At 47.7% G+C, this 14,023-nt stretch overlaps 1 protein-coding gene across 1 annotated transcript in view; it reads left to right on the forward strand.

Annotated features, from left to right (window-relative positions):
* The window catches only part of PolQ (DNA polymerase theta), a 292,782-nt gene that overhangs the window by 23,497 nt on the left and 255,262 nt on the right, over nt 1–14,023 (forward strand). Inside the window, exon 5 of the mRNA XM_050182268.3 lies at nt 6,715–6,874. Within this exon, the coding sequence (XP_050038225.1) occupies nt 6,715–6,874 (160 nt within the window). The remainder of the gene's footprint in view (nt 1–6,714; nt 6,875–14,023) is intronic.

Genomic DNA, 14,023 nt, shown 5'->3' on the forward strand with positions numbered 1-14,023 from the left:
GTCACGCTCGGTGGCATCAGGAGGGTTGACACAGTAGCGGGATAAAAAGTCAACATCTTGGTGCATCCGGCCACACTTGCACAGAACGTCAGAGGTGTACTTCTGTAACCATAAAGCCCAGCGACCAAGCCTTCCTGTAGGATCCTTCAGTGACGAGAGCCAGCAAAAGCCGTGGTGGCCCATGCCGACAGAAAACTTGAGGCCATATAATAAGTAAGGGCGGAATTTTGCCACAGCCCAGAATAAAGTGAAGCATTTGCGCTCAGTTATTGAAAAAATCCGCTCTGATGACAAGAGAAGGCGGCTGGCGAAAGCAATTACACATTCCCGGTCGTTCTGTCGTTGGGCGAGGACTGCACCTATGCCATGGCCACTAGCGTGGTGGGAACTTCTGTAGATGCCGAAAGGTCAAAATGTGCCCAAATAGGCAGTGATGTAAGTGAACTGACCAGGGTTGGGAATGCGGTTGCTTGGTCATGACCCCTAGTAAACGATATGTCCACCTTGGGTAGGTCAGTAAGTGGCTTGGCAATGTTGGCAAAATTTTTGACAAAGCGACGGAAGTAAGAGCACAATCCAACAAAGCTCCGGACATCTCTGACTGAGCGACAAACAGGAAAGTTTGGTCGGCACGCACCTTGTCTGGGTGAGGTTGGACATTACTAACACTAACAAGGTGACCAAGAATGGTGATGTGAGGCCGAGCGAAATGGCACTTAGTTGCAGGCCAGTGCAGCAAAACACATTGAGATTGGCTGACATGTGGGTCAGGTAGTTTTCAGGAGTAGGCAAAAAGACAACCACATCATCTGTATAGCGAAGACAAGTAGACCACCTATAGCCCCTAAGGAGAGAATCCATCATTCGCTTGAAGGTTGCAGGGACATTACACAATCCAAAAGGCATAACCTTGACACTGGCAAAGTCCATCTGGTGCGACAAACAGTCTTCTCGCGGTCCCTGGCATCAACAGTGATCTGTTAGTATCCAGAGTGCAGCTCGATAGAGGAAAAGTATGTGGCTCCGTGGAGGCAGTCCAAAGCATCATCGATTCGGGGCCGTGGTAAACATCCTTACGTGGGATGTTGTTCAAATGTCGGCAGTCAACACAAAAGCGCCTGCTGCCGTCTTTCTCTTTGACTAGCACCACAGGAGGTGCCCATGGACTAGAAGAAGTTTCTATAATGCCTTTTGTGAGCATTTTGTCAACTTCACCTTGGGTCACCCGACGTTCAGCGAAGGAGACATGATAGGGACAGTGGCAGATAGGGGTCACGTCCCCTGAGTCAATTCGATGCTAGACAACAGATGTTTGGCTCAAAGAATGAAAATGGGATGGTATGACTCCAGGAGATGGCGGAGGTTGGTAGCTTGAGCAGGAGAAAGGTCAGCAGGTATTATTCTGACAAAGGCATCGTGTGGCGAACTGGTTGTGGTACAAACGAAGGATGAACTGGAGTGACTGGTGGGATCTAACATGGGGTTGAACATGATTGCGTGACGTAATGCACACTCCATAAGTTGAGCAGCGTGGTGTGGTGACGTTTCTGACAGCTGAAGGTGTTTCCTAAAAAGAAATTACTCACCGTATTGCTGCCGTGTACGTTGAATGTGGTATTTCATTGGCCACTGTGAAGCGTTAGAGCAAACGGTTCAAAGAAGGGCGTGAAAGTTGCAAAGACGATCCAAGACAGGGCCAAAGCCACCGTGCAGTCAGCCCCAACAAAATTGCAAAGGCTGGTGGGTTGATGAGACAAGAACGGAGGATAAGCATCGCTGAACTGGCAGAGCGTGTGACCGTCAGTCACGGTTCCGTTCACGCCATAATTCATGAACATTTCGGTTATCGGCTCTTGTGTACGCAATGGTCACCCAACATTTTTAACCACCGCCAGAAGACGGAGAGGTTTGGCGCTGCCTTGACTTATCTGATCCGATATCGCAATGACGGTGATGACTTTTTGTCTTCAATTGTGTCTGGGGACGAATCATGGTGCCACTACTACGAGCCTGAAACACGACGACAAAGCTTACGGTGGAAACATTTGAATTCACCACCGCAAGGAAAGCAAAGGCAGTCGTTTCTGCCGGAAAGGTGTTGACTTTTTTTCGATCTTCAGGGGCCATTATTGATCAAATTTTCTAAACCTGGAGAGAATATCAATCGCTTCTGACATTGCTAAACGTTGGATCAGCTGCATGTCGCAACCAAAAACAAACGACGTAGAAAATTGAGGAATGTGGTCATCTTGCTCCACGACAATGCCTGTCCCCACGTCGGTGATGTGCTTAATACAAAACTGGTAAGGTTCAAGTGGGAAACGGTGCAACATCCGCCATACAGCTCAGACCTGTCGCCTTGCAACTTCCACATTTCGGAGCATTTGAAAAAAAGTTCAACAGAATTAGATTCGTGTCGGACAATGTCGTGAAAAAGTCAGTTAGTCTTTCTGAAACAGCAACCCAAGCAGTTTTATCAGGTGGGAATCACACGACTCGTTAGTCAGTGGGACAAATGTCTAAATGCTCATGGAGACTACTTTTGAATTAAGTACCCCGTTTGTCATATATTCGCATTGGCTCACTTTCATTTGACTCGCCCTTGTAGATTTTGCAGAACTCCTGCTTTTTATATGTGCTCTCTGTTGCGACTATAATTTTGGTGCAATTATACTCACAATACACGACCGGTGACAGCTGCTCTTGGGCAATACATTGTAACAAAAAATAGCGTCATTGAGATTTTTCCCAGGTCGTTGCATATGCACAAAAATGTAAACAAGGTTTTTGAATGACAGAGAGAGAGAAATGCAAATGAGAGAAAGACAGGGAGGTTAACAAAGTTTCTATAAAATATTTGTCCTCAACTTGGTCGTTTCATGGCCTTTACATTTTTCATATCAGTGGCACGCACTACTTTGCCAGTTTCAAACTGATGTAGTTATAAAGTTCGTGTGATGCTTTCTTTACTTATTAAAGAGACAGAAAACATGGAAGCATTGATATAAATTATTTTGGGCACAATCTTTGAGACATGCTAGTATACTTTTTTATGAAAAAAAAATATATTTTATGTGTCTTGAGACTGCGTAGCATTCAAGGATTCGTTTGCAGCATCTTTTGCAATGGCATTGCAGTTATTATTAATGTATTTGATCCCTCGATAAATTCTCTAAAGAGGAGGCCGAGCTGCAACGTGAGCCCCCCCCCCCCCCCCCAAACAAAATTTCTGGCTATGCCACTGGTGACTACCTTCTTGAGGCGACAACGAAGACCAGAGCTCATGACAGAAATATGAGCCTCGGTGTCGACAAGGGCAGAGATAATCATGCCATCAGCGTCAATGACCAGCATACAAAGCCAAGTCGGCAGATTAACTAGAGAGTTTTGGGGCAGAGTCGTGGATGCAGCTTTACCTCCGGGCGCTGCATCATCTAGGTTTCTGAAGTGAAGGAGCCACAGTTGCTCGGTGACATAGTGCGGTGAGGTGGCAGGGAGCTTGGGGTGGATGGCGAAAAGGTTGCATACGCGACTGGTGACCTCTAGGTGGTGGTGAGCGGCTGGACCATGTTGGGGCAGTGTCAGGGCTGTATGGGTGTGCCGCAAATGGTGGCTCAAAAGGGCCGCGATCAAGGCGGCAGGCATGGGCAAAGGATGGAGTGCGTTGCGGGAGCGACCAGCAGTTAAGTAGCGAGCAATGTGCCTGACACGGCGGCAGTTAAATCAGATAGGTAAGTCGATCGTCGTCCGTTCTCCAATCAGCATGGTTCTGAGATAGTGGAGTGAACCTTTGATAATGAGGAAATGATCTCGGGGTCCCAAATGTGGACATATGGCTGTCCACGGCACAAGCAACGGGAACTCCCAAATTCGCGAATTCGTGTTGCATGATGGCTTGGACGAGTGAAACCGCTGGTGTGTTCAAGTCGCCGGCATTAGAGTTGGCAAAGAGGCTAGCTGAAGCCATCGCTTCGAGTTCGCAACGGACAATCCTTGTCGATTCGGCCGAAGGTGGTGAAAGCTGAGATAGCAGGCACTTTGCACATGAAGACGTCACAGTGGTGTTGGGAAGCCGCGCATATAGTCGCTCAATACGGCGGCTCTTGGCCTGCTCGAAGTGCTGGCACTCCTCGATCGTGGCATTCACGGTCGCACAATTTCTGCACATGAGCGGATTGAATGTGTCATCCGCTATCCCTTTCAGGACGTGGCCAACCTTGTCAGACTCTGGCATGTCGCCATCAGCTTTATAGCACAGCGCCAGTACATCCTGTATGTACGACAGGTGGACGATTGGACTCGAGTTTGCAGCTGTTTCTTCACAGCGATTTTTCGACTGGAGGCCTTACCCAACACGTCACGGAGCTTTTGCTTAAATGTATCCCAGCTACCATCTTCGGCCTCATGATTGTCCTACCCCAACTTCGCCATTCCACTCAGGTAAAAGACCACATTGGCTACTAGCATGACCATCAGGCTCCAGAGATTGTGATTGTTCACCCGTTCTTATTGTGTCAGCCACTCCTCAACGTCGGTGTCATCGGTCCCGTTGAACGTGCCAGGGTTTAGAGGGTGGGCTAAAACACTTGTGGCTCGCGGCACAGACGAGATTCTGGCTGGTCTGCCGTGGTGGTTGCACCGCAGTGCTGAACGCTTCGGAACTCCATCGTGTGGCGAGAGTACCCTGCTGCTCCACCAATGAGTGACGGGGCGTCAAATAGATGAAAGGGAAGCACGATTTATAAACAGAGACTATTTACAGGAATGGCCAAGATGGCTGAACACTCCCAACGTCCCATCCATGGTCGTCTTCATCGTTAATCCAAGGAGGTGGCTTGTAATAATGCTTCTTAACGGACCGTGGAAAAAAAGCTTTACAGTAAGCAAGGGTGCAAATCACCACAGCGACCTCAGAAACGGGTCTGAATGTCTGCCAGTACAGTTATTACATGTCTCCGCACTTGTACTGACTCCGGCAATGGCACGTGCACACATGTATAATTAAGGGAAACACGCAGTGTTCTATGACAGGGGCTTCTTTCTATTCTGGATATGCTTCACAGCATAACACAGCTCTGTTGCAGTAAAGCTGACTAGAGAGAGATGGCGATTCTGCAACATAAAACCCTTGCAGGCCCCAAAATAAATGTCGCCCGGTGCTGGTCTGAGAACTAGCCTCCCCACCATTATAGTACTTTTTTGGAACTGCTGTGCCATCCCCCATTTTGATTTTTTTTTCACGCTACCCAGTTCTAACAATTATCGGTTATAACAATGGAATTTTCGTGGCACTTAAATATTGTTATAAGTGGGTTTGACTATTACAGAAAGGTGATGTATCAAATTGGAACATAATACGTGGGAGTCAATGGTATTTAGGTCGGGACCCCAAAAATATGGTGTAGCAGCCGAGAAAATGCGACAGCTAGGAATATGAATATCAATGAGTTTTCGCTGTATGTCAGTTCTTGACCTGTTCCGCTACCATGAGCAAGCTGGGATGCAGTGAACGCACGCATTTATTTTTTCCTCGTTTCAGTGTCATGTCCACTTTTGCTTGCATTATTCAAATGATGCCTAATGTCGATACAGAGGAGGTGTGGTTAGCTGGAGCGCCAGTTCTTAAATATACAGGTTGCCGGTTCAAAACCAGCTGATATGCATTGTTTTATTGTGATAGCAATTATGCGGACACTCCAAGTGCATTTATGCCGTCGCCGTGAGGTTCTGTATAAAGTCCAAGGACGACAACACTGTCACCGTGCGCCCTACTTTGTATGTGCGAGTGAAAGCGTTCGTAGGGCGCTGACGATCGTGGCTCAATCTCGCTAGTGGGAAAGGGACGAATGCGAAGTGGAAACACGCCGTCTTCTCTTGTGCACGAGGCACCCAACATTGCAAGGCGCTGGGGCGAGGGGAGGCGGCGTTCCCTCCGGCTGTGCACGTGGCGGCTGCGCGCAGTTGCGCGGCCGTACCTTGAGAGCACTCGGCATTGGGGGCAGAGTTCTACATACATTGGTGGCTCGTAGCTTTGTGCGTCCTGTGGGTCCTCGGTGCTTGCGATAGATAGCACGAATGTCCCTTCGCTCACAAGTTGCTGCCGCGTTTCGTCACGTTTTGACAGCGAGTGTCCACAGTCATCCAGTGTGATGTGTTCGTGCTTGCTGTGCATGCTGACACCACGCTTATTTAGTTAGCAAGTGAATGCTTACAAGTTGATACGGCCGATAAAAGTACTATGCTTATTTCGCATGGCTGTCTGCTAATTTTCTATCATAATCGATGCTTTGCCGTTTGGGCGGAACTGCGTCTTTTTTCCTTCCAAGCCTCTTTTGTTTTGCTATCACTTGCAAGAGCTGGCTGACAAATCACTTGCTCGCAGCTCCCGAGTTGGTGGTGTGTGGACTGGCGTGTCGTCGTGTAGGAAAAATACTTTATAAAAACTTCACAATAAATCTTTAGAAAAACATGCGACAATGGCTCAGTAGCCACATTCTGTTGGTGAGCATAAGGTTTGGGGTTCGACTTCTGATCGTGGCCAAGTGGGTGCAAGGCAAGACTGCTCGTGTATTGCGATGCCTTGGATGCACGTTAAGGAACTCCAGGTGGTCCTAATTAACTGGGAGCACTCCACGACAGCGCCTCTTGTAGCCTCTGTGAGTGTTGCTTTGGTACTTGTTTGGCACAGTGTGACACTGTGAATCAACCGTGCAGGAGCTGTTCGGAGGTTGTGGTGTGCGTGTGGGCGGCTTCCTAGGCCAGCGGAGACCACCGGGGGGCCTCTCTGCTGTGGACCTGGCAGTGTGCACCATAGAGCGTGCAAACAACCTGCTCAATGGGATGCTGCTTGACCAGGGGACCCTGGGGGAGTTGGGTGAGTTTGATGCTCCCTGCTTGGCCAGTGTGGGCAATGCCTCGTAGTGGATGATATCAGAATTTGGATGATACGAATGTGCCACTGGGTCATACTATAAGATATTTGTTGTGTCTGAAATTTCCATCATCTGGGGGCAATAACTAAAATTACCGTATCGACCAAGGAGGTCTTAAAAATAATTGCTGGAGTGAAGTGATGTCCCGAAGGTGAGGCCGCACCACAGCCATCTTAGGAGGGGCACGATAAAACATTAGCTTATGGTGAAGAAGCGCTTTGCTCACACTTCCCACAAGTTAATCTTGGCTTATTTTACCAAACAGATACTTATCTACATGTATCTCTGTATTACTGGTTTTAGTTATGAAACCCGAACATGCTGGCATATTTTATTAGAGATAACATCATCAATACTCAGATGAAGTCACTATTTTCATTGGGAACAACCAGCTTTTATTTTCTAATTAGCCTAGCACTACAATAACGGAGCCAAATTGCTTAATTTCTTAGTGAACATCACCCGACAAGGCTCTATTCCAGAGGGGAAGGGCAAGCGTTGGCTTCACTTTGCCTGGTAAGCAGCTACGGGAGCTTCCACTCCAGCAATTTCTTTTAAACCTCCTTGGTGTAGACTCGTGTAAGGGCCGGACTTTTTTTCCCACAATTTTGACGAGGTGCCGCCCTTACACAGGACTGAATCCTGGGGTCGAAATGGTGCCGGCACAGCCTTCACTTGTGCACGCCCTGGAGCCCCATTTGTGCTATGGTACAGTCCACTTATAGCAGTACCACATATAGTACATACCTGCCAACCCTCCCGATTCGCCCGGGAGACTCCAGATTTTTGACTGAACTTTGCGATTGTACGATCACTGTCTTATATCTCCCGAAAAGAGGTCTCTGTTCGCACAATAATGGTTCCTGCGAAACTGGCACCACGGAATCCACAGCCACATCATGATCATCAGCATCACCAACAACGGCTGCACTAGCACCATCGCTATCATAGACTAAGCAGCCGACTACGGTGCCTAATAAGCCGACCAAAGCCAGAACCAATGTAGCTCTTGCATTTTATGTATGCCTTCCTCCATGGTGCATTTTATGTATGCCTTCTTCCATGGTGCAGTTGTGGTCTGTACCATTGGGAAAGGCTGTTCATGTCACCAAAATTTTTTAGCACGTAACAAAATGGACTTTAGCTATGGAATTTATTAAAGGTACGCGATTACAAAATTCATGTTGAACATGGCGGTGCCAGTAAGAACCTACTGTGCAATAAAATTAGGTGAAAGCTACCTCTTACAGTTGATCATGAACATTGTCTTCTTTTCTTTTTTGTACCGTTCACACTTAGGCAATTACAAGGTTGGCTGACAGTTTAAAAATATAACATGCACCTCAGCCAAATAAGCAGAGCATAAACAAACAACCAAGTGTAGATAACGTTCCAGTCTAAAAACAACTTAATCAGAACTTATTTTGGGACCAGAGTTCGTTGGAATCTCAACCATGTAATACACTGTACATCATAGAAAATAGAACAGTAATAGAGCACAAAATCGAGTCACCAGAAGATGAGGCGAGTTGAGCGTGCAAACTTGCAGAAACTAGCAACTGCGCTGAGAGCAATAAAAGCAACTGTATATCTAAATTCAACAACGGTTCAATATTGTGAATTGTGGTTGTCTAATGAAAAAAATGGTGCAGTTACCACTCGTAAAGTTTGTTCAGAGTTGCAATGTAATGTAGCTTAATGGAGGAAATAACGACATTGTTACTGGGAGATCTGCTAAGAAGGGAGTTCATTTACAACATATTTTTTGGCCAGAAGCGGGGCCTTAATAAAGGTGGCAGATGATAGACACAACTTCGTCCTTCTCTTGCCCGCTATATAGCTCAGCATCTTTGAGATGTGCAGGATAACTGACTCATAACAGTACGTCTTGTGTTTTATAATAATTGTCCTACAAACAAATCACACCATTTTCGGTTGACTTTGCATTATTTGCAGCAGCACAAAGCTTTTAGTTCAGTTGAATATATTTGACTCGATTTGCATTTGCTAAAACGAAAAAAAAGTTAGCTTATAGCAAACAAAAAGAAAGAAGGGGCAAAGTTTCCTCGTCTAAATTTTAAGCCCGTACAGCAGTGCTGAGACATCGGACATCAGCAAGATGCCGTGGATTTCAGAGTACTTTTCACATGCGTGGGGCACCTATTGCCATCTGGTGGGGGAGCTACAACCCACATCGTGGGGTGGCCCGAGCTCGTGTGTGTGCTGCAGATGCCCAGCGGTCAGAGCTGGAAGATCATATCTCAGTTTTTTTTTTTGCAGTCCGAGTGCTTTTCTTGTAGGCTGCAGCTGAGTCTGGTAAACTCGCTAATTTGAGCCTTCGGCTCCTTTACAATGCAGTGTAATCCTTTATTATCTCAAAACTATTCGATGGTCTTGAGCAGGTGCTGTCCAAATTTCATGTCAGGGGAAGCTTGTGCAGAAACTTGAAGCATTTTTTCCCATCTTTTCTGGTATACCTAGGCTTTGCTTATGGTAAGACTGATACTATTTCTGGTATTGCAGAAATGTAATTTACTAATACAGTAGAGCCTAATTCATATGTTCTGGAAAAAGAAAATGTGAAAAAAGAATGTGCTGATCGGGAAAACCTACAGCCCGAAGTCAAAAAAAAAAGAAAAGGGCAGACTCAACTGTAGTTGACATCTAGTACATAGCGCGAAGCGTTGAAGCACGAAATGCCAATGCGATATGTGCCAAGCTGGAGAGGCTTGAGCTTGCATGAGACGCACATTTCCGTTTTTGCGGCTTCGCAAGCTTACGTTTGCACATTGCGAATTCGGCCTGGCTCGGCAGCTTTTTCGGGTAGGGTATTTTGGCGAGAATTTTTGCGTGCCCACTCAGTGAAAATCGTTAAGGCCCTAGATGACTACATGCTTTGTTATTTTACTATTGTGTAGTGTTTTAAGATGGCAACGAGAAATAAATGCAATTGAGCTGGTGTGCGATGCTGGAATATGATGCCGCCAGAGCAAAACATGATGCTTAGTTTGCGCTGCTTGCACCAGGGCATGGCGGGGCATTCGGCTTATCGTCTATTAAGAGCGTGCAGTATGCTTCCAATGGCACTACGATGCACGTGTTGTGAAACAGATAGGTGAACCTGCCCAACAATGCACAATACTAAGGGGAAGAAACTTGTCGCATAAGGGCTAGGGGCGAGATCTGTGTATTTGACGTGTGACAATCTGCGACGAGATTTGTTGATAGCGGAAGAGAAAACTGAGTGCGTGCTGGCATTTTCGCATGACATGGATGGGCGAGTACTGCAGAGAAGCTGCCATGGTGGCTGCCTACTGCTCTCAATCTCGCGTGCCTCGCGTCTTTTCTTGCTCACACGAGATCTAGTGGCCGAAGAGCGTATCATATGATCACACTTTGGCGATGTGCTGAATGTTAGTGCAGAAAAATTGCATCTTCCAGGAACGTATTAACTGGTCAAAAAGAAGCGTCACTGTATTTGGATATTTATTGTGTTGTCGATCGCGAATGTTGGCACTGGGAAATCATATCATGGAACCACCAAGCGCAGTTAAAAGCACAGGATTTTATTTGTACGTCCCTTCACTTGATCTACTTCGTCATTTCTAACTCCTCATCCTTCTTTTCAGCCGTACCCCACTACTCGTCTTTAGAATGTCGGCTGGCTCAACAGGGAACTGGTGATAAGCTTTCACAAGATTGATTTTCAAATATATTGTTGTGCCAGTTAAATAGACAACGCAATCCTGAATATTATGTAGCAGGTATCGGTTGGGAACAATGACCGCATTCAGTGCGCAATAACCACCACAGGGCTGCCAATCATTGTTCTTAGGCACCGTGTGTGGTGTTGACGACCACGAGCTTCATGACGGTTGAATGATCGTTAGTTACAACATATGCTCGAATTCATTGCGGGCAATTCGAAGTTTATCAGGACCGAGTCGGCGGGGGCGCTAGTGAATGGGCGGACCTGTGGTAACAATATAATGGGTTACAGTGTGTTAAGGGGTTTTATCCATTGTAGACTGTGTAGCAATCTCCGAAAACTTGTTGAGTGGATCTGCATATGATGAGGTAGTCAGTTTAATGAAAGTAAGGTTGAGAGCAGTAGCGTGTGCGACAGAAAACCATTGACTGACAGACTCTTAAAGTTATCCACAGGCGACAGCGGCTCATGTCCACGAGCAGATGAAAATGGCTCAATTAATCTGCCCCTAAGATCACGTAGCGGATGTCTGCTATCCAAAATAGCCATGGCAACCTTCTCTTAAGACGGAGATCGAGGGTAAGAGACGTCCGTCCGTAAGTTGCGATGACGGAAGAGTTCATAGCTTGTAGGGGGTTGACTTTGCGTGGAGACGCCGCTCAGCTTTTCACGCAGGAATTATACTGACCTCTACGCCCATGTCTATCAACAACTGAAGTTCTCTGGTTCGGTAGGTCATACAGTTGAACCTCGCAATAACGAAATCGGTGAGGAATGCGAAAAAATGCGCTTTCGTGAGAATTTTGTTGCTGCAAAACGAGACAGCACAGATAGGTAATGCGTCGCAGAATGAAAACTTACTGTCGAAATTCCACGAGGATATAGAACTGCATTGCCGGCAGTACAAAGTGCGCCGCATGCGTCGATCTGCAGTGGCAGCACTGCCAGGGAGCAACAGTGCTCCACGTATGCAGCAACATTTCTGCAGTGCATGCTGTTGCCCGTAGGCGCCGACGCATCTGGCGCCGAGCGCAAGGGTTGTCATATCTCGTATACCTGAAGGCAGCCAATCAAGATTACGGCCCCTTCGCGCAAATCTACGTCCGGCACCGAATCCGCACATGATGCCTGTCGGGTGGCACCAAAACCAGCGTTCTTGAAGCAAGGAATGCCTACTCGCGGACGATCACTCAATCATGGCTCGATGCGTGGCACTCCGTGCTGCAACCGCCATCTCAAGCGCCATAAACTATTTCACGTCTGTGGGATGTGGATTTTCTTATTTTTGCTGCATTTTTCTCGCCGAAGCACACATCACGCACTGCACTAGGTGAGCAAAAACTGTCATCACATGCCGGTAGCAAGATGCTGCCGCTTCAAGCAGGCGATCAACAAACAAGATGGCAGCCATGACGTGTTGTCAGTGCACGCGATCGCTTCCGACGCTTCGTTGTTCTTGTAACAAAAATGGCAGCGCCCGCACAAGTGTAGTGTGGTGATATTTCACGCAATTTTAGTGCAAAGCAATTGTATGAGCATATTTTAGAGCCTGCTATGCTTGCACGAGTAGGTAATATGCAGGGTTACGTTCCGGCAAATCTCGTTGATGCGGGATTGTAGTACGGCGACATTTCGTTGCCAAGGGGTACAAAATGCATTTATTCCATGGTGTTCGCCAGGGATACGAAAATATTTCGTTGTTGCGAGAAGTTTGCAGTCGCAGGATATTGTTATCGTGGGTTTCAACTGTATGAATAAGGCGGCTTGACCTATGGCCATGATCTCCCGCCACTGTTATTGACAACCGGCCTGAGTGTTTCCTGTGTGCCATGAACAGGGTGACACACATTGACGAGCCATGGCACAAAAATGTTGGTGGTAGTAGCACAGGCCTTGTGATGGAAAACTGTGCTCAGGTTGTTGAAACGGTCATTGCATGGAAGGTAGCGTGAGAGGCTGATGAGTTGGATAATCCAGGGTTGGTCATTGAAGTTGCGAGTGTTGTGCAATTCATGATGCAAGTTGGCGACTTGAGAAGTGAGCTCCTTTACTGTTTCCCAAAGGGAATCCGCTTCAGGAAGTGGAGAGCTACAGACAACTTTGATGACTGCCGGAGCGACGTCCATCATATTGTTACGTGTAGAAAGACACAGACAAAAGAGGCTATTTACAGACTATTTACACTAGAATGGAGCCAGAGCGCCAGGCCGACATTCACTCGCGCCAAGGGCACAGACCCACTTCGTCGTCGTTCTCACGGCGGCTCGTCTCTCGGGTATTTACCGATCATATCGTAATACTACCCCCCGGCGGCAAAAGCGCCGTCACGGTGCAGTTAAATATCGAAGGCACGTGGAGAGTTGTAGGGCTTGAGTCGGGCGACGTGGACAATGTCACTGGTTGTCACAGCAGAGGACGTAGTGGGCGTGGCGAGAACGATTTCGTAGGTGACATCTGTAACTTGGCGAAGCACGCGATATGGGCCGGTATAACAGGAAAGCAGTTTCTCACAAAGGCCAACTTTACGTGATGGTGACCAAAGTAACACGAGGGTGCCGGGGACAAAAGTGACATCACGCTGACGGAGGTCGTAGCGCTGCTTTTGTTTGTCTTGAGAGACTTGTAGACGAGCGCGCGCAAGTTGGCGAGCATGGTCAGCATGGGCGATAGCATCACGGGCATAAGCGCTAGTTGATGCTGTGTTGGACGGAAGCACAGTGTCCAGCGGTAGCGTCGGTTCACGGCCATACAAGAGGTAAAAAGGAGAAAAGCCAGCAGTGTCGAGACGGGAAGAGTTATACGCAAAGGTGATGTAAGGTAGAGCCTGGTCCCAGTCGCGGTGGTCGTCTGAAACGTATTTGGATAGCATGTCTGTAAGGGTGCGGTTCAAACGCTCAGTGAGGCCGTTCGTTTGAGGGTGGTAGGAGGTGGTAAACTTATGCTGTATTGCGCAGGCACGCATGATGTCGTCAATGACTTTGGCTAAGAACGTACGGCCACGGTCTGTTAGCAATTGACGCGGAGCACCATGAATCAAAATGATATCATGCAGGAGGAAGTCCGCAACATCAGTTGCGCAACTGGTCGGAAGAGCGCGTGTTACGGCATAGCGGGTCGCGTAGTCCGCCGCGACTGCAACCCACTTGTTTCCTGATGTAGATTCCGGAAATGGGCCGAGAAGGTCTAAGCCGACACGATGGAAGGGCTTGGCAGGGATGTCGAGCGGCTGCAGGTAACCAGCGGGGAGCTGGGAAGGCTTCTTGTGTCGTTGGCAAAGTTCACAGGCGGCGACGTAATGTCGCACGGAATGGGCAAGGCCCGGCCAGAAAAAACGGCGACGTACACGGTCATAGGTTCGAGATACGCCGAGGTGTCCTGCCGT

This window comes from Dermacentor andersoni, chromosome 7 (assembly GCF_023375885.2).
Source record: "Dermacentor andersoni chromosome 7, qqDerAnde1_hic_scaffold, whole genome shotgun sequence".
Classification (NCBI taxonomy): Eukaryota; Metazoa; Arthropoda; class Arachnida; order Ixodida; family Ixodidae; genus Dermacentor; species Dermacentor andersoni.